General features: G+C 36.8%; 1 protein-coding gene across 3 annotated transcripts in view; it reads right to left on the reverse strand.

Annotated features, from left to right (window-relative positions):
• The window catches only part of LOC120772857 (F-actin-uncapping protein LRRC16A), an 87,073-nt gene that overhangs the window by 46,876 nt on the left and 19,435 nt on the right, over positions 1 to 20,762 (reverse strand). For all 3 annotated transcript variants that reach the window (XM_040101675.1, XM_040101674.1, XM_040101676.1), the window contains exon 2: positions 6,492 to 6,589. In XM_040101675.1, the coding sequence (XP_039957609.1) occupies positions 6,492 to 6,589 (98 nt within the window). The remainder of the gene's footprint in view (positions 1 to 6,491; positions 6,590 to 20,762) is intronic.

Consider the following 20,762-nt stretch of genomic DNA (forward strand, 5'->3'; position numbering starts at 1 on the left):
TATAATACAGAGAAGGCATCAGATGGAATTCAAAATAGCGTTATATTGGAACAAGGCGTGGTTGTGAACCGATTTCACCCATATTTTGTACGTCATCAGGGTGTTAAGAAAATATTATATACCGAATTTCATTGAAATCGGTTGAGTAGTTCCTGAGATATGGTTTTTGGTCCATAAGTGGGCGACGCCACGCCCATTTTCAATTTAAAATGCCATTTCTTCCGTAAAGTTTAGTGTTTCTGACGTGTTTTGTTAGTCGGTTAACGCACTTTTAGTGATTTTCAACATAACCTTTGAATGGGAGGTGGGCGTGGTTATTATCCGATTTCTTCCATTTTTGAAGTGTATATGGAAATGCCTGAAAAACACGACTCTATAGAGTTTGGTTGACATAACTTAGTAGGGGGCGGGGCCACGTCCAATTTTCCAAAAAAATTACGTCCAAATATGCCCCTCCCTAATGCGATCCTTTGTGCCAAATTTCACTTTAATATCTTTATTTATAGCTTAGTTATGACACTATATAGGTTTTCGGTTTTCGCCATTTTGTGGGCGTGGCAGTGGGCCGATTTTGCCCATCTTCGAACTTAACCTTCTTATGGAGCCAAGAAATACGTGTACCAAGTTTCATCATGATATCTCAAATTCTCACGGACGGACGGACGGACAGACAGAAATCCGGATTTCAACTCTACTCGTCACCCTGATCACTTTGGTATATATAACCCTATATCTGACTCTTTTAGTTTTAGGACTTACAAACAACCGTTATGTGAACAAAACTATAATACTCTCCTTAGCAACTTTGTTGCGAGAGTATGAAAAAATTAGAAACTAGACCAAATACTCTTTCCGAAACCGCTCATGTATCACTTAAGCTCACTCGTTTGTCATTCATTTACTTTTAACAAAATAATACTTTTCAGATGAAGGCATTTCAAAAGAACTGTTGGCGAACTGAATACTGACCGTGGGCAACGCTCTAAATATCATCCTAATGGCGGCTTTTGAATAGGTACCAAACCTGACACCTATAAGCCTCTGCGCTAGAAACTGGGCGAAAAAACCGGGCATAGCTCAGTGGGTAATAGCCGTTTGGACTCCTACTACATAATAGAACTTTTCAATTGGAAAAGAAGATTCCACGTATACTTAGACAAAGCGAAATTAGACATAAGGCAACCTTGTAAGCTGTCCGATCACTGCAATATATTTCAAGCAAAGGTTAGATCAGAAATACAAAGTTCCTACTCACTCCTGATAGAAAGGACTGTAGGAACATGATTGTAAACTCACTGTTCACAGTCCGGTGACGGTACATGCCTCTAGAAGGGGTGACAGATCAAGATGACTGCAGGAAATGTCAAGAACAAGGCATCATGAACCACTTAACGGTATTTCATATGGCACCAAAACTGGTCTAAGCGGACTCATTAGCATACCAAATTTATCAAAATTAAACTATGCAATAAATTCTATTAAACAGTTTTTACATGTTTGGTCATACCTTAGGTCAACTAACTATAACGATATCTATAGTTCGACTGTACACCAAATCAATCCCATCACTGTGAGTCAACAGAAATCATATTGAGTACACTTAAACGTACGAGGTGTTCAGTGTTATTGTTTTGTGATATTGAACAATAAATGTTACTCATATAAATATACATATATACATATGTAGTATATGGTATACTAAACTCGTATGTATGTATGCATTTGTAATTCATGTGACCAAAAGACTTGACTGTCCATGACAATGACAAAAGCGAACTTTTCCGCAAAACAAATATGTTACACACATACTTGCACATCACATAATTGTTTTTAATTTACATAAAAATTTATTTTCTGTTTATGTGCCTCGATCTTTTTTACGCGATTATTGTCTGTTGTTGACGCACTGCAATGCAATCCGAACACAATTGCCGTCGACATGCAAGCACGCTCCCAATAACCGGTAAAGATGGTAACCAATCGGGTAATAAAATTACAACATACACGCTTTTTGAAAGCAATAACATACATATATGTATGTTTACCGTGCACTGTTCATATATGTAAGTATGCACTGGTGTTTGTACATATATGTGTGCATGTGACGCTTTGAATGAATTTCGTCTGCTCCGTTTCCCTGATGGCTGCGGCCTGTCAGTGGGCCTTTGTTATTTTTGCTGTTGAGCGCACTTTATTGACTGTGATCGTCTGCATGCATGGTGCCTGCGCTTGTATTGGTGCATTGGCATATGTTTCGAATTCCACCATGACAGCTGCAGCATTTTTCAAGTGCGTCGCTGTCAACAGCCGCGCTGGCGCTGGCACTGGTCATTTTCCAATGTTTAATAGCCATTCGAGTGATCGTTAATGTCGCTCGAGACTGCAGACAAAAAGTTTTTATTAAAACGGGGGAAATCCACTCTAAAATGCTATAGAAATTAATGTGTTTAAGAGTTGTCATTGTAATGGTATCCTAACTTGAGTTCCGTCGGAATCGACAAATTAAAACTTGACTCATTCTCAATAAAACTATAAGGAAAGGCTAATCGACTGTAACCTTGATTTGAACGAAGGTTGCCTTTTATATTTCGGGATTAGAAAAAAAAAAACAATTTTAACCATCGAAAATAGCTTTATTGTGTTTTAGAATGTTCTCCATTAAGATCTATACACTTTTTCGTGCGCTTTACCATTTTCCAATCAGAGTGACGATTGGGGTATCTTCAAAACATGCGTTCTGAATGCATATGCCGCTTCTTCAGATGTGTAAGAGCTAGCATCGTCGTGGTGAAGAGTGATCAGTCTTCGGCGGTTGGTTTTCCTGATTTCTTGAAAGACAACTGGCATACAAATGTTTGTATATTACACAGAATTTACTGTTCTGCGTTGTTCCAGAGGTATGGTTGCGACGTGTCCGTTTTTTTTCAGAAAAAACAGGCAACCATTTGCTTAGAAGAGGTTCGTGCGCGAACAGCATTTGTTGGATTTGACTCATTTTGAAAAACCCACACAGTAGACTGCTGTTTATTTTGGGGCTCATACACGTAAGTCCAAGATTCATCATCTATCACGATGCCCTTACGTGTTTCGAATCAGCCCTATCGTTTTTTTTTAACACTTCTCTCGACTAATCGGCACGAGCTTTTTTTTAAAGGATCAACAAATTGTGTGGGATCCAACATCAACAAATTTCTTTTACTGTCAAATGTCCATGCAATATTGAATGTATGCTGGTCCCTCTAAAGCTTATTATTACCTTTATCTCACGATAGGTCACACGACGATCTGGCTATATCAGTTTTCGCACAGCATAAATATGTAGTTAGTGGAACAAACTGATTTTGGATGACCTTCACGAAATCTCTCTTTGATTGATCTACCACCTCGATTGAATTCACTGGTCTTTGATGAAGCTTCATCGCCAAAAATTTAATTAAGTTCATCGATGCACTGTTCTAAGTTAATCCACGTCGAAAGTTGTCAAGCACAATCGTGCGAAAATGTTCACGATTTAATTCCTTTTTTTTTGCCGATATAAATATTTGAAGTTACTGTAATCAACACAAGTAGGGGCCGTAATACCATGTTCAGACCGACACTTAATCACACGATTTCAGCTGTTGAATGGATTATCCCACTAATCTTAAAAATTTATCAAGATTTCGCCATACAAAAATGACAGTTCCAAATCACTTCATTGAAATGATTTGAAACTGATCCACGCTAAATCTTTCTGTGCGACTCTGATTTTGCGCAATCTACTTGTCAGCACTGGAAATCTGTTACATTATCACAGCTGATTTAGATACTACAAAGGGAGAAAAATGTAAACAAACAAATTTTTTTTAAAGCAATGAATCTAATTTCATCTGAAAATCGACTTAACAAATGAAAAAATGGATCCATTATTTCTATTATATGGAAAATATTAAAAAGAGCCGTCTTTTTATTTCAAAATACTATATGACAATCTTTTCTTTTGATAAATATTAAGCGATGTGAATTCTTGAATGACAATAACAGCTGTTTTTTGATCTGTCTAACGGCAGTGAGAACACTGTTGGGTTATGAAATGCTTAAATACATTCTAATCTTTTAAATTTTCGGTCTGAACATGGCATAAGTAAAACATCAAAAATGTCAAACTTTACGAACTTTAAGCTGTCAGTTGCTATACGTATATTACAACAATAGTGAAAAGAAAAAAGTGAAAAATATAGCAAAAACATCTTTTATTACTTTCTATTTAAATTATTTCCTAAGCAATTCGTTAGATGCTTCAATTTCGAAAGTGTAGGAATGCATTGTTCTTGGGATGCGATTAAAAGATGGGTCAAATAATCAGTTTAAGTCACAAGTTATAATTAATTGTAAAACAAAATTAACGCAGATAAGTACATATATAAAATATATATTTGTCTTCTTTTCGCTGCTCTAGCTCAAGCTAATGGCTGCTGAAGCAACTGCACTCATTTTGTCACCGCATTCGGCGAGTGAACTCCTTGCACGCCTAACCGCAAGCACACAGATGGATAGGCACCTCCGCAAAGTAACCATGACACAGTACACACAACCAATTCTATTAATGTATAGTACATATACACATATACTCGTAGAATTAACGTTTGAATGTCCAAGTAAAATTTCAACTGACATATCAAATAACTCAACATGTGTCAACGCATATTTATGTCATCTTAATGACAATTTAATTGTGGGTTGGCTGCGTGAAGTGTCATAAATACAAGTAATATGTTATGTGTAAGAAATGACCCCAAGGGAAATAGTGAAACTAAGAGTTAAAATACGGCTCAGCCAGTATGCGGACGGATCCGTCTAAAATAATAGCAATAACAAAACAGTAACACCACTGTGCTGTTACCAAAAGGCAGTTCAGTTTTAAAGGAGATGCTTTAAGACAGGAATTCGAAAACCCTTACAAACAGTATTCGAACTTGAAGTGGCTGTCAAGAAGCCGAGTAAAACATGTTTGACTATTGACAATAAAGATCACTTTCTCTGGAGGATTTTTTCGGTAATGAAAATTCATATTAGCATTCATTTCGTGCCCTGTGTGAGCCATACATTAAATGCCACGAAGTTTGTAATACACAAAAGGAGGCATCAGAGGTCCTATAAAATGTAAGTATATAAATATAAATGATCAGCGTAACGAGCTGAGTTGATTTAACCCTGTTCGTCTGTATTAAGGGTTTACATTGGTTTCAAAAAATCGATTTTTTTATTGACTTATTGAATTCTACAACATCTCTAGAATATTGTCCTAAATTTTCAAGTTGATACGAGTAATAGTTTCGGAGATACAGCCTTAAAACTGTGTTTTCGACCTCGGTTTTTAAAGACTTGGACGAAGAATTTTTTTTTTCGGTTACAACTATGTATTTGAAAAAAAAATCGGGACATTTTCGCTGAAATTTTAATTTTTTGTAAAAATGTCTGCCAAATTTTTTCCTTCGTCCAAGTTCTAAGTTAAGTTTTTAACTAAAACACGTATTTTTTCACGTTAGATGATCATGTAAAGGGTTATCCCGCTAACGCAAGCGCAATTTTTCTCATTTTTTATATGAGAAAAAATTGTTGAAAAAGCCTTTTTTAACCCGAGGAAACCAATGTAACCTCTTAACGCGAATTAGACCCCCAGTTTCTGAGATATTGATTTGAAAATTTGCACACGTAATTTTCTCACTATAATTGGTTATTTCTTGAAACCTATATAAACTAATAATGCGATATAAGTGACCGATCAAATTAAGTTCTTGTCCGGAAATTTCGCACGTACAATTTTACAGGGTAACGGTACAATCTCTGAATAAATCGGGTTTCTATAGCAACTGGCTACAATACAAACTAACCGTTCAAAATCAAGCTCTACTTTAATGAAAAGAAAAGCGAAAAAGTATTGGAAATTGTAATTACTACCGCTAAGTTTAATTATCTTCAAAGATTAATTGTCTTATTTTCAAACTTTCAATTATCAATTGCTACATAATTATCGTAAACACTGGAAGATAAAATCAATACTGCTGGAATAATAAAAAAAAATGTATTATCTACTAAATTAAGTTTACTGTATTTTTCAATTGATTATTTTTTTAAAATCCGCCCAACCTTTAAACTGATAAGTCATACTTCAGGAATTGTATGAAAACTCTGTTACTCAGCTTTACGATTTTCCCTACAGGGTAATGAGTGTAATTTCAAAGCACGTACCATACAAACATAAAGTTATGTACGCATATGTGGCCATTCAACTGCAAGACAAGTGAAGAGAATATGACACCTACAATGAAATACCGACGCCTGGGAGTGTCATCGACACACAAACAAGGCGGGCAAGGTCGCGCGTCAGGGGTTACAACTCTATTTTCACATTACGCGAATCAGCAGACAGTTGCAATAGAAGGGGTAAGCGAAATTGTATTAGAAGTGCGGTTAATGAATGCGAGTATTAGCATTGAGGTCATACTTACCAAAACACGGTTTTCGGTTTTGTCACCTTTCGTCTCCAATTTAACCATATACTTGACCAGAATTTTTGTGTGACGGCCCAGTATGGATTTAACGCTTTCTGTAAATAAGAAGAGTGTAATTGATTGATTAATTACGAAGTTGAATATTATATTTGCTTAAAAATAATTTGGAATAATTAAGAGATCATCAAAACACACTTTTATTGGTTGTCATATGCACTTTCGTGCAATAAAAGTACATTTTGACTTAAGGAAATATGCTTTCAAAAGCTCAGACAATTTTACTGTTTTCTACTATAACTGGAACTGTCTGGCTTTATTGGCTAAGTCATTGCATGTCATTTAAAATCGCGGAAGTAGCTTTTGGCGCACGGCATTCAATGGTAAATTGGCTGCAGTTCCTGGCTCCAGCTGTGCTTTCTGTTTAGCTCCCGCTAATTTTCAATTGTCGAGCCCCTGTGCTACGGATACGCACACTTAAGCGCCTAAGTTAAGTGATTGTTATGATTTTCAATCATAAGATAATAGTAAAGACAAACAAACCAGAAGTGGGACACGCAAACATACGAATGTGTAGTACGAATGTAAATATGACAGAATGGAGAAATCTCCGCTGACCACTTAAGTGAAATATTTATAAATTAATAGCATCCGTCGCTTTTGAATTACTCACATTCTGCTGTGTACTGCTGTTCACTGTTTTCGTATGTAACAACAAATAAAACGGTACCTAACCATATACAGTGCAAATATTTAATAATAAACTTGGGCAAATTGATAAATACGACATGAGCCGGAAAGATTTTGGCTAGAAGGGCGATCTCGTCACAAAAAAAGTCGTTTTTCTTCTTCAAAACACGAATTCGACATTTCCAATCTTATTTATTCAGATTTGGTGTCAAGAAAATACATACATACTTATGTAATATAAACATAAAAAAACCAGTAAAAACGCTAACTTCGGCGGCACTGAATCTATAATTTTGTGTACCATAAATGGAAATAAAATATCCTTATCTTGATTTTGATCGGTCAGTTTGATTGTCAGCTTTATGAGTATGCTTTAATGGTCCGATCCGAATAATATGTTTGGAGACTGTTTTAGACGATAATTCATGCCAAATTTCGTGAAGATACCATCTCAAAAAAAGTTTTTCACATAAGGATTCGGTCGATTGTATGACAACTACCGACCTTTCCAAAACTGATCATGATCTGAAATTTTTTTCAAGAAAATCATCTTCTTCGATGAGGTTCGCTTTCATCTGAGTGTTGCGGTAAATAAACAAAACTGTCGATTCTGGCGGGAAGAAAATTCACAAATTATTTATGAACACCTATATTGACAGTTTGGTGTGGATTTTTGTCTGGTGGAATCATCGGTGCGCACTTCTTTCGAAATGAAGCTGGTGAAACTGTTACTGTCAATGGAGAGCGGTGTAATCGATGATAACCAACTTTTTTTCGAATTACTTCCAGAAAAGTTTGGAGATTCAATTATTTCAAGAAATTGTGATGGCATCTAAGAAGCTGTGATTTAACACCATTAGACTATTTTTGGTGGGGTTATTTGAAGTCTTTAGTTAAAATAACCAGAGTCTCTTCCAGCTTTAGAAGTCAATATTGAACGTGCGATTCGAGACATACGACTTAATTTAGTGGAAAAAGTACTCGAAAATTGGGTTCATGGAATTCGTGCCTGCTAAAGACTTCGTGGAGGCCATTTGAATGATGTTATATTTAACTGTATCGATTGTACTTCACATTAAATAAAAAAATTATGTTTTCTTAACAATTAGAAATTATATCACTTTTATTTGAAAAGCATGATATCACCGGTTCTGACAAATGAGCAGCTGTTTGGTGAGAAAGAAGCGTTTGCAGAATTTCTGGCCGATATCTAATGAAAAGACTGAAGGACTTGTTCGAGTATATACCGACTTATATATATAAAGGGTCCCCGACATTGTTAGACATCGTGGCAAACTTAACAATCTTATTGAAGTCATCCGGCCAAAGAAACGTTTAGCTTAAAGATGAACCAATTTAATAAAAAAAAGATTCTCAATCCCCAAGGTTTAACTAAATATGCGTGATATTTTTCCACCAATGTACAAATATATACTCATATATGCAAATGTATCATTCTGGTAGTATTTTTTTAAGTATTCCATAATACCACATGACCATTTATGAAAGCGCAAATAAAAAGCAGAGAGCATTAAATAAGATTTTTATTGCGATAATTTCAGCTAAATTCTGTGGCGTGTGTATGGTAAGTGGAACAAGATGCCCATGTGCTGATGGGGAGGCAGGCAGGCCAAGCTAAGCAATGTGGAGGCAAGCAAGGCACTAAATGTAGAAACTCGTATACCACTGTGTGCCATGTGTGCGGCACGAGTGTGAAATAAATATTCACTAACATGCAAATCTAGAGACAGCCACACACATTCGGTAAACAGCTTTAGAAACAAACATGGTGCTTCGTAAGCTTCCGAGCGTAAAACAATTTAGCTTTATAAAGCACAAAATACAGTTTGTAGCTTCTCTGTAAACAGCAGTGAGGCACGTCCGTTACGCGCCGGGCCGGTTGTAGCCAAATGCTTATTTCATGCATGCGAAATTTGCTGATACTCGTGTTCACGACTTGATATCACAGCCACATTATGTCATCTTGTTTAGAGAACATTTTTTGTACATTCCGCAAATGTAACGGATTTATGAAAGGAACCGCCACTAGGACATACTTCCATTTAGCTTCCGCTTAAGCGTGTCAGTCTTTTCGACTTCTTTACACTTGTGAATTTGTTGTTCATTGAATTTGCTGAATATCTACATAAATGTAAGTTGGACTGAGAATTTGCAATTGAAATGCTTTGCTTCAGCGCGAAAGATGTAAAAATGAAAAAAGTGAAATTGAAAGACTGTAGTAATGGTGTTGGAATGAAATATCATTTTCATATTTAAAATTTGGGCATAAATATCAAAAAATAATTACTAAAAGTGTCTTCAAAAAGTAGAAATTTGGCTATCACAGACCACATCCAGCAAGAAAATATAGCAACTGAAGCTGAGAGTTTACACGAAGACCATGGTCATAGGTATATATTTCATCAAAAATTATGTCGGTGAAAACGTAACCGTCAATGGAGACCGTTATCGCACCATGATAACCGACTATTTTATGCCTGAAATTGAAGCTCGTCATCTCGGCGACATTGGGTTTCAACTTTCTTTCACTTTCCACACTTCGCATAAATCAATGAAGAAAACTTCGGTGCGCAGATAATTTCGCGTTTTGGGCCGGCCGACTTTTTCTAATGGGGATACCTAAAGTTTGTGCGGACAATTCCGCTTCGATTCTGGGGGCCTATTCTGTAACTCGATTCGAAAATTTATTCTATTCGAAATTCGGATTTACTTTGTAATTATGCGAAAGTTGTACCACCCTGTGCCAGAATAAATACGTACAATTTTCGTTTTTTGCTTTCTACAACTCAAAAGCTATCGAATATTTTATTCGAAAATTGGCTTGAAAATCCGAAAATCGAGTTACAGAATACACAAAAACCGAATTCGAGTAAATTGTTTTTCGAATCGAGTTACAGAATAGGCCCCCTGGCCTTGATTCTTTGCCATTTACCAGTCGTAATGCTCGAACGAGTAATTGAGAACTGGACTCAACGGATGGAACATCTGAGACGTAGCCGCGGCCAACATTTGAGAGAGGTAATCTTCAAAAAATAAATGCTAAAGAGTGGACTTTCGAATGATAATAAACATTTCCCATTAAATTTGAAGTTGCTGTGTTTTTAATTAAAAAAAAAAATAAGGGAACCTCGAAATGATAACCCTTTATAAGAGTTACTAAATTGTCTTCTTCTTGTTAACTGTTATGTGGGAATTTCAAAAAATTGAATTACATATATTAGGTTGTCAAATATTCCGATTTTTTACTCTTTATTTAATGCTTTATAAAAAGGGTTACAGTGATCGGATTTAGTTGAAATATGCGCCGTTTCGTTCGATAACCTGTTTCCATTTAGACGGCCACTCCCCCTCGTAGAAGCCCCCACCCTATTTGCGAAGAACTCGGACAGCCACTTTTCACAAGCCTCTTTTGAGTTCAACTTTACACCAATAATGGCGTTCGCCATGGACAGGTTCAGGTGGTAATCACTTGGCGCTATGTCGGGGCTATATGGTGGATGCGATAAAAACCCCCATCCGAGCTCCCGTAGCTTCTGACGGGTCATCAACGAAGTGTGTGGTCTGGCGTTGTCCTGGTGGAACATTACACCCTTCTTGTTCTTGTCGAACGCCTGCTTCAAGCGTTCCAATTGTTCGCAATAGATGGTAGAATTAAGCGTCTGACCATATGGGAGCAGTTCATAGTGGATGATTCTCTTCCAATCCCACCAAACACACAGCAAAACCTTCCTGGCCGTCAATCCCGGCTTGGCCATTGTTAAGGACGATTCACCGACCACGACCGTTTTCGCTTGATATTGTTGTATGTATGTGATCCATTTTTCGTCGCCAGTCACCATCCGCTTCAAAAATGGGTCGAGTTCGTTCCGTTTCAGCAGCATATCGCGGGCGTTGATTCGGACCAGAAGGTTTTTTGCGTCAAATCATGCGGCACCCAAACATCAAGCTTTTTTGTGTATCCAGCCTCCTGAAGATGATTTAAAATGGTTTGGTAACTAACTCCCATCTTCTGGACGATGTCACGAGATGCCACATTCCGGTCTAACTCGATGTTTTCCATGATTTAATCGGTATTCGTCGTCAGAGGTTTTCCGCCAGCTGGCTTATCCATGGTGTCGTTTTCACCCGCTCTGAATCGTCGAAACCATTCCTCCGCAGTTCGAAGTGATAGAGTACCATCCCCCAAAACACCATTAATCTCGCGGAACGTTTCTCTAGCGGATTTGCCTTTAAGGAAGGTAAACTTTTAAATAGCGCGAATTTCGGCGTAAGTGAACTCCATGTTTACACGTCTATAACTGTTGAACGCAATATCCAAACTAATCATTCATAGCATCGTTTTAGGTTATATCAAGACCTTTCAAAGATGTACAGTATTGCCAGATACGAGCTCTATAGCGCTTTATATATAGCCGCGAAATTCAAAAGGCAAAAAGACGGAAGGCAGATATTTAACGACCTAATATATACATACATACAATGTATATCGAATATTCCCAAATATTTTATAATATTCTCCAAAAATTAGAAGTTGTTGCACTAAGTAGTATTATTGGAGTGAAAATTTAGATATCGTAATGAAACTTGGTACCTGTGTGCCCAGGAAAAAAACTAAGGGCGGACTGCCACGTCAACAAAACGTCATTAATCGAAAACTTATAAATTGCCATAACTAAGCCGAAAATTAAGATACAATTTTCTTTGGTACAACGAATTACAATAATAAGGGACACCTGTGGTTCAAAATTTTTTTTAAAGGCGAGCGTGGTCCCGATCCTAATATATTTTATGTATATTGCTCCCAAACCATGCAAACTATTGATATGATTTAATCGATATTTTCATAAGCACTTCATTTGTATCACAAAAAAATCAGCAGTTTTCCACAAAGCAAATATTTGGAAATCAGTTTTTACTTCCGGAAATTTCAATATTAATAAACTGCTGCCGCATCACACAAATGCTGCTCGTCAAATCTGCATTAGATTGCCGGATGTCATCTATTGACATCAATGCAAACGCATAAAAACTGAACTTGTCAATTAATAACTGCATACGTACACCACATACACACGTGCAGCAGTGAGGTAAATGAACTGTCCAACCAATACACTGAGCTACAAATGCGAATAAATCAAAAATATATCAATATTTGATTGCTAATAGACGGAGTGTGCGTGTGGCGCTGTGCAACAGATGGATGGCAGAGGCAACTAATGAACAGATGCAAATCAATTTACAAGTAGCTCCAATAAATAATATATTTGAGAATGCAATCAATATGAAGCTTACTCATAGCGAGTGAAGAAACTAATAGAGACGAAGATGACAACGAAAGTAAATGGCAATAAAATATTAAAGAGATCAAATAAGGGTTAATTTGCAATAAAGTACTGCACTTGCAAACAGCAACAACACAACAATAAACAGTTATGCAAATAAAATGTGAAAAGGGGAAAGGAAGTGTGTAAAGAGCTACACTCACTTGGAGTAGAGGAGTTATTAGCAGTTCTCTAGTAATTATGTATGCATGTTGACAAATTGAATTTATATATAACAACAACAAACCATAATTAAGCTGGTTGCCTTATTCGACTGATAATAGTTGCTGATAACACAGAACACGAGAGCACTTAACATTGCTTACATCCAACGAATCGTATCAAACATTTATAGGTTATGTATTACAAGTGTATATAAATATGTTAAAGTAGTAAATAAAAGTAATAGACAAATGTAAACACGGTTCAGTTGCCGCTGGGATGACACCCACTTTGCCTTATTAATACAATTTTCTATTTGATCACCGGTTGCCACTTCATGTTGGCCCTTAGTTCGTCTATCGGCATTTTATTTTATTGAATTTACTGTTAGCACGTTTTGACACGCACTATTGTCAGGGGTAGCGGCATTTATGACACCAGTTGGGCATTATTATGAAAGCGCTCGAGCTTACCCGGTGGTTGAGTGTGTGTGTGTGTAGGCTACAGCGGGCGGCATGTGACGAACAACATCATGATTAGTTAAGAAAGGTGCTTTTAGTTAAAATTCAATTTAACTCAGTTTTAAATTCAAGTTGCGAATTGGATGTAGCTGTTCAGTTGTCTACGATTTTGCAAAAGTTTTTGAATGAAAATATGGCTTAACTCTTCGCTATAATCTTAAAATGGATAGTGTACAATATTTGTAAAAATAGTAAGACTTTGTTCATAACTTATTCTTCAATATCTATGTGGTCCCCCTCAACGTAATCCTCCTTGGCCCCGAGATGCTTGTGCCAACATTTTTTCCAATCCTCGAAACAGTTATTAAAGTCATTCAATGCGCTTAGCGATTCACGCTTAATGTCTTCAACTGACTCAAAACGGTTTCCCCGAAGCGATCATTTGAGTTTGCTTTTGTTTTTTTGACCGATTGATCGTCTGTTTCCGGGTCGTAAGCATAGATCCAAGACTCATTGCCAGTAATAATACGTTTCATGACATTCGGTAGTCGGGAAGCGTGGTTTCACAGACGTTAACTCGATACTGTTTTTCGAAAAAAATTAGTTATTTTGGAACCAATCGTGTTTTTACTTTTCTGAAGCCCAAAGATCTTTCAAAATGGTTCTTCCAATATTTCAACGATACCGGTAAGATCTCTTACTGTTACCAGTTCCTTTATTTTATTGACGTGTTTACGTGACGTGCTTCATCGTCAACGCTTTCTCGACCCTCTTGAAATAATTTGTACCGATCAAAAACCCTTGCTCGTGACAAACAATTATCATCAAAGTCTTTTTCCAACATTCTGAACATTTCGGTAATAGAAATTTCATCCCGCACACAAAATTTAATGAAACTTCTTTGTTGAATAATTTCAGTAATCGTAAAAATCGCCGGATGCACTTTATGTACTTCAGAAAGACTATCGTATACTAAACACTAATGTTTATTTTCATTTGACATTTGGCACAGATGTCACTGGCAGTCATACCAGCCTAGAAAAAAAAATATTTCGATGAAAGGATCTTCGCGTGAAATTTAAATTAAAATGTCTTACTAATTGTTGCCCACAGTAGTGTGATCCTATTTAGATCGAATTTTAATTTTTAATTGGCCAATAGATTTAAAGATCTAAGGGTTCTACGCCTGAATTGGACTTGAATTGGAGACTAGCCCTATTTAAACTCTATTGAGCACTAATGGCACATAATGAAGTGCGAAGTTGCTAAGCAGAAGCCAACAAATAAAAATCAATAAAGATTTTAGAACTAGTTTGGTATGGTCCCGTTATAAAGAAATCAATTGAGGTCTCAGTGAATTCCACGCCTTCAAGAATAAAGGCAGTTACTGAGACTAAAAGAGGGACGACTCGTTATTATAAGAGCCTATTGTAAAGCCTATTTTTCTACCGTTGGTGGTGAATGGTGGTTTATGGGTTATTCCTTAGAAAAACCATTTTCGAGGAAAAATTTTGTGGGTTACTAATTTACACTTTGTGGTCAAACAAATAAAAATGACCCTATTCTAACTTTATAAACATATTGCACCAACATAGCGCCACCTAGTGTACATTAAATTTATCAAATAGGAAGCATACCACAAGTTTCTAGAAGAATTCCTTTACTTGAATAGATTTCAGTCATTTTGGACAGAAACCGTAAATACTTTTAGAACATTGTTCATTCATAAAATTTTAATAAGGCCAGGAAAAATTTATATTTCATTTGGTACTCATGAAAAAAAAGTAATTATTAAATATCACGAAATGGATTCAGAAAGAAATCTTTCAATATAAAGTTAAATTATAATTAAATTGAAAATAGTCTCAAAATTGTTGGTATTAAACTATTGAACTCCACTTTCACAAAAGTAACCGGTTAAATGTAGATATGTAGGAAGAAGAATAAGAGGCAAGTAAACAATTAATCAGCGTTACGAATAAAAACGCTATTTAATTTTTCCAATTAAACTTTCAGCCACAAAATGCATATCTCACTATTGTGGCACGAGTCCACCGGGCGTACAGGTGATTCATTTCTACAACGTTATCAAAAATCAATTATTAACAGAGCTCTAAAAATGAAAACCAACACAACGTTTATTTACTTCAATTCCGAGAATTTCAACTAGCCAATTGGAGCACTCCATTTCATACGGAAATTCACTCTGCTTTTGACCCACTTTGGCGTCCGTCGGCAATAGCAGCTGCAGCAACAAAGAGCACGGATTGTCAGCGAGTATCGGAGCATAAATAAATAATGCATTACTCATGCGCCCCCATCGACCACGGACGCGCTCGACCACAATTTAAACTTAAAGCACTCGATTCTAGCAATGAATCAGGAACGACGAGGTGAGGGGGACAAGCCGCGGCCGGCAGACACGCGTGTGCAACAAAACGACAAGCAAATATAAGCAAAGTTATTACAAATTGGAAATGGCTGGCAAAAGAAACACACAAAAACAATAGCCAAGCCACAGAATGGATGTCGAGAAGGACAGCTAAACACAATGATATCTGTATGCAAATGACAGCCAGCAAGGCTCAAAACCTAGCTGATAGGCAGTCAGATAAGCCAAGGAGGAAGCCGACATGATTTAGCGCATGTCTGTGCATGTTTAAAGGAGTGGACAGGTGGATGAGGCAAGTGGATTACCATTCCAATGCCCTCAGGATGACAAGACGTGAAAAACTTTAAGGACATCTGATAACTACGACCACTATCAACTGTAGCAAACCATCACTAAAAATGAGTAACAGTGAAAATTATGATTTAATGAGGCACAAAATTCGCAAACGCGGGTATAAAGCGGACGAGGTAGTTGCTGTAATGGTTACAGAGTTGCTGACACATGTCTACTCAGCGCTTCGAAATTGGTGAGTGCTGCATCACCGGATAGATAGGTAGAAGTAAAATCGTATATTCTCTTGCAAGCATATACTGCCCGACAAATAAGTTGACATTTGAATTTAAACTGCGCGCGTCGAAGAATTTGGAGAATTATTTTTTTTTTTAGGTTGGTAGTACTGTCAGTCACATTTATGTGAAATTTCATGTCAAAATATTCATTAATGTTTGGAATACGTGTCGTTTTGTGAGCTGCTAAATGTGAGTTTTTCGTTTTTTGCGATGTCGAAATTTGTTGAGCAAAGAATTTGCATTAAATTTTGTTTACGTAATCAACTTTCTGCGGCGGGTACGTTGAGGATGGTGCAGAAAGCCTTTGGTGATGAGGCTATGTCTAAAAAAATGTTTACAAGTGGTATAGTGAGTTCCAAGCCGGCCGTGAACGTGTCGAAGACAAATAGCGTCCAGGGCGACCATCAACCTCAACCGACGAAGCTCACTTTCAACAAATCAAAGATTTGGTGTTGAAAAACCGTCGATTAACAATTAGAGACCTTGCTGATAAAGTTGGCATATCGAAAGGCTCAGCCAATACCATTTTGAAGGATGTTTTGGGCCTCAAGCGCGTCAAATCTCGACTGGTACCGAAAACATTGAATTTTTTGGAAAAAAGGCGTCGCGTTGAAGTGTGTGAAACGATGCTTTCCGACTACCAGGGTGTCATGAAATGCATTATAACTGGCGATGAGACTTGGATCTATGCTTACGACCCCGAAACAACCGATCAATCGAGCGAATATCGTGCCAAAAGAGAGCCGAGACCAAAAAAATCGCGCCAATTAAGGACATGTTGACTATTTTCTTCGATTATCGTGGTGTTGTGCATTATGAATTCCTTCCAACCGGTCAAACAGTCAACAAGGAATATTATTTCAACGTTATGCGTCGTTTGCGTAACGCTATCCGCCTAAAAAGGCCGAAATTGTGGAAAGAAAATTCTTGGTTTTTACACCACGATAATGCACCATCCCATACTGCCCTCGTAATTCATGATCATTTCGCCAAAAACTCAACCCATATCGTTCCGCAACCACCGTATTCACCTGATCTGGCGCCGTGCGAGTTCTGGCTGTTCACCAAGCTCAAAAGACCGCTCCGGGGACACCGTTTTTATACGATAGAGGAGATTCAAGCCGCAGCGAAGACGGAACTGAAGGCCATGCCGGAAAGTGACTGCAACCAGTGTTTCGAAGATTGGAAAATCCGTTGGCATAAGTGCATTGCATCGGGAGGGGACTACTTTGAAGGGGATGAAATTGATTTGGAAGAATAAATAAAGTATTTTCAAGTAGTACATATGTATGTATGTGCATAAATAAAAGTGGATTCATAAAATACGGACTTCTGCACAATATAATTTTTTTTTAATACTTTTTTTATTTTTATGGATTTTAATAACTACAACAACGGTATCAGTCAATAAGCGCTAATATACTTGGTTGGTCTTACTAAGATTTTGGCTTAATTAGATAGAAATTTGTCTGATATTTTGTGTATGAAAATAATTCTGGCTATGTTGTAGTGAACATAAAAGTCAAACACATATGTTTACATTGACAGCTGGTTGATCAGCTATCCCACTAGGAAATTCTATACTTTTATGAATACATATTGACTAATATAGTATATTAGTAACTTCTTTATTGCTCGAAAGTAAGATGATTCTTCACTTGCTGACAGCAAATGTCGAAACGCACAACATACTACGACGAGCAGAGCTTAGTTTAGAGTATAAAAATTAGAAGTAATCATAGAAGTTCTGCTCACAATAAAATGCAGATAATGTTGTTGAACAGAAATTTACGTTTACTGATATGTAGCTTGCAGCATGTACTTCTTATTTTCCAAAAGCCTCGTCTGTTGAACTAGAAATACATAAAATCACACACACGCACACACATACATACAAGCAAAACAAACATTATCAGCGCAGTAAAGCCCACCATCAACACGGTAAGAGTTCATTACCCAGCGAGCAAATATTGCACTTGTGCAAAAATAATGTTGAGCATAGGAAGAAAAGATCCAACAAAGCACTGTATATACATACATACATACATATAAATATGTACATATAGCATGTGTACGTTAGAGATTATATTATTGTGTGTAAAGTGGAAAGAAAATTTGTGCAATGTCACCACCAGCTGCAGGAGCTGAAAGCCAAGAGCCAGATAAGGTACGAATTTACAAAATGTTGTCAGATAACTTCCATCAAGACCAAAGCAGTAGATAGGGTAGGCATATAGAGTAAGTATTTGGAAATGCATGAAATTCTAAAACCGGTGAATGTGCGAATAAAGTAGAATTCGGCGTTGACCCACTTTGGGCCTCCTCTGCTTTGCGCACAAACAAGCCAGCAGCTTTGCCGATTTTTTGTGTTTTACTCATCAACTATTCATTCACCTATTCACCCATTCATTCGTACAGCGGTGTGCATTTCATTTATTTATTTTGCCGAATGTGCTAACTGCCGCTTTTTACTTTTTCTGCAAGGATTAAGTTCATGAGTGCAAGAATTTGCGGGGCTTTGCTCTTTGTATTTGCGCTTTTGTGGCGAAAAATTGGTGACAAATCAGCGCGCAGTAAAGCTAAGCATAGAAGAAACAAAAATTTGATAAAGGAAATAAAAAACTCTACATGTTTAAGTGGGAAGCTTGTTTAGAAGGCAGACAGTCAAAAGTGCTACAACACACGTTATGTTCCATCTGTTGTGTGTATGTAGTTTATATTAAAAAAGGAAGAAAGAAAATTAACAAAAATAAAACCAAAACAATAATGGCAAAAAATATCAAAACAGATTTGTAAAAAATGCTTTGTGCTCACAAAACGCCAACATATACATACATAGATATAGATATATGTATATGGATATTGTATAAAGTACGAGGGCGGTGCGATAAATGTCTTGGTTATACCAAGCGATGGTGCCACTTTCGCAACCGAAGTTTACTGCACTGTAGTAATTTCAGACGAATCGGACTCGTAATTTCGCTTTAACCGCGAGTGGAGGTCATGCCCGCGGATTGGAGAAATATCGAAAACAAGAAAAAAATTAACTTCGGTTGCAGTCGAAGCTGTAATTCCCTTTACAAATACAAATTGCTCTAGACAATCACCGTTCCCACGGGTCTAAGTAACCGGAACGGACCTGGATTTTTATCCAACAAAGGACTGTCAACCCGGCACAATACCTCGAATTTACTTCAGGTATTTTTACTGCCGCTACAACGACAACAGCAACAATCACCCATGCCAAACTATGGAACACATCTCGTCAATTAAAAAAAGTTCTTCATACAAGCCCTTCATTCCGATCGTTCAGTTTGTGTGACAGCTATAAGCTATAGTGGGCCGATATTGGCGTTCCAGACAAATTTGCAATTTCTTAAGGGGGTATTCTGGTCTAGAAACATGAATTTCAGGTAATTTTTAAAGTGTGGTAAAAAAGGCAATTAATATTTTTAGTATCCATTTTTTTATTAGAGATTTGTTAATTTTAAAAGAGTACAGAAAAAAAATAAAAACTGAAAAAAGTACAAAATTTCAAAAATTATGAGCTGACGAAGTGGGGGGTCTCTAAAAATTTCCACGTGACCATACCCATAATTTCAACCCTCCTAGTTATCTGAAACCAAAAAAAAAAAGATTATTAATCTAGAATAATGTCGCAATGGCCGGAACTACGGAAAAGTGGGAAAAATTTTTTTTCACAAAATGGCGACTGCCTGAAAAAAAAGTTTTTTTTGGATCACTTTTTCTGACTATTTCGAATTTTTTAAAAATAATAAAAATAAAAATTTGGGGATGGGGCTAGTTCCAACCATAGACAAGCCTATAAAGAAGACTCTATAAAAATTTCAAGTAAATCGGTCTAGTAGAACCTGAGAAGTCGTGGGTATCGTTCCGGAAAAGTCAGTTTTGAGAAAAACGCGTTTAAAGTTTCGCGTAAAGTCTTTTGTTGGATTAGCTCCGGCCGCACCAGTTTGGATGCCGGGTCTGAAAAATGCCTATTTCTCCCAAAAATATTAGAATGTTGAAAAATTCTCTTGTACACATATTCTTGAATAGTTAAACTTTGAAAATATTTAAAAAAAATTTCGATTTTTTTTAATTTCTAGACCAGAATACCCCCTTAAGGAGAAAAGGACGTAAGCAGAATTTCAGATAGATATTTCAAAAACTGAGGGACTAGCCCGTATGTATACAGACAGACGTGAATAGCTAAATCGGCTCAGCTCCTCATGCAGATCATTTATACTCATTATATTTTATAGGGTCTCCGACATATCCTTCTGGGTGTTACGAACTTCGTGGCAAATTTAATATATCCTATGTTCAGGGTAAAAAGATGACTATCGGATGGTGATTAGATTTTTGTTTATGGTAGGTTATGATTAAGATAAAATTTTCGTTTTTTAGACTAAATAGTTATTCGAGCGCCCTCATATATACATATTAATACATTTTACAGCTACTACATAATAGAAATATATGTATGTGCAGAGCTTGAGCGTCACCACTGTATGTGCAATGAACTGCGACTTGTTCTGTGTCAAATACACTGTAATAGCCTATAAGCCACAAAGCTGAAAAGGCGAAGAGAGTGGAAAGAGTAAGTGAAAAGGCAAACACAATCGACAGCTGGTCAGCAGACCAGCGTGCTA

This window comes from Bactrocera tryoni, chromosome 3 (genome assembly GCF_016617805.1).
Source record: "Bactrocera tryoni isolate S06 chromosome 3, CSIRO_BtryS06_freeze2, whole genome shotgun sequence".
Taxonomy (NCBI): domain Eukaryota; kingdom Metazoa; phylum Arthropoda; class Insecta; order Diptera; family Tephritidae; genus Bactrocera; species Bactrocera tryoni.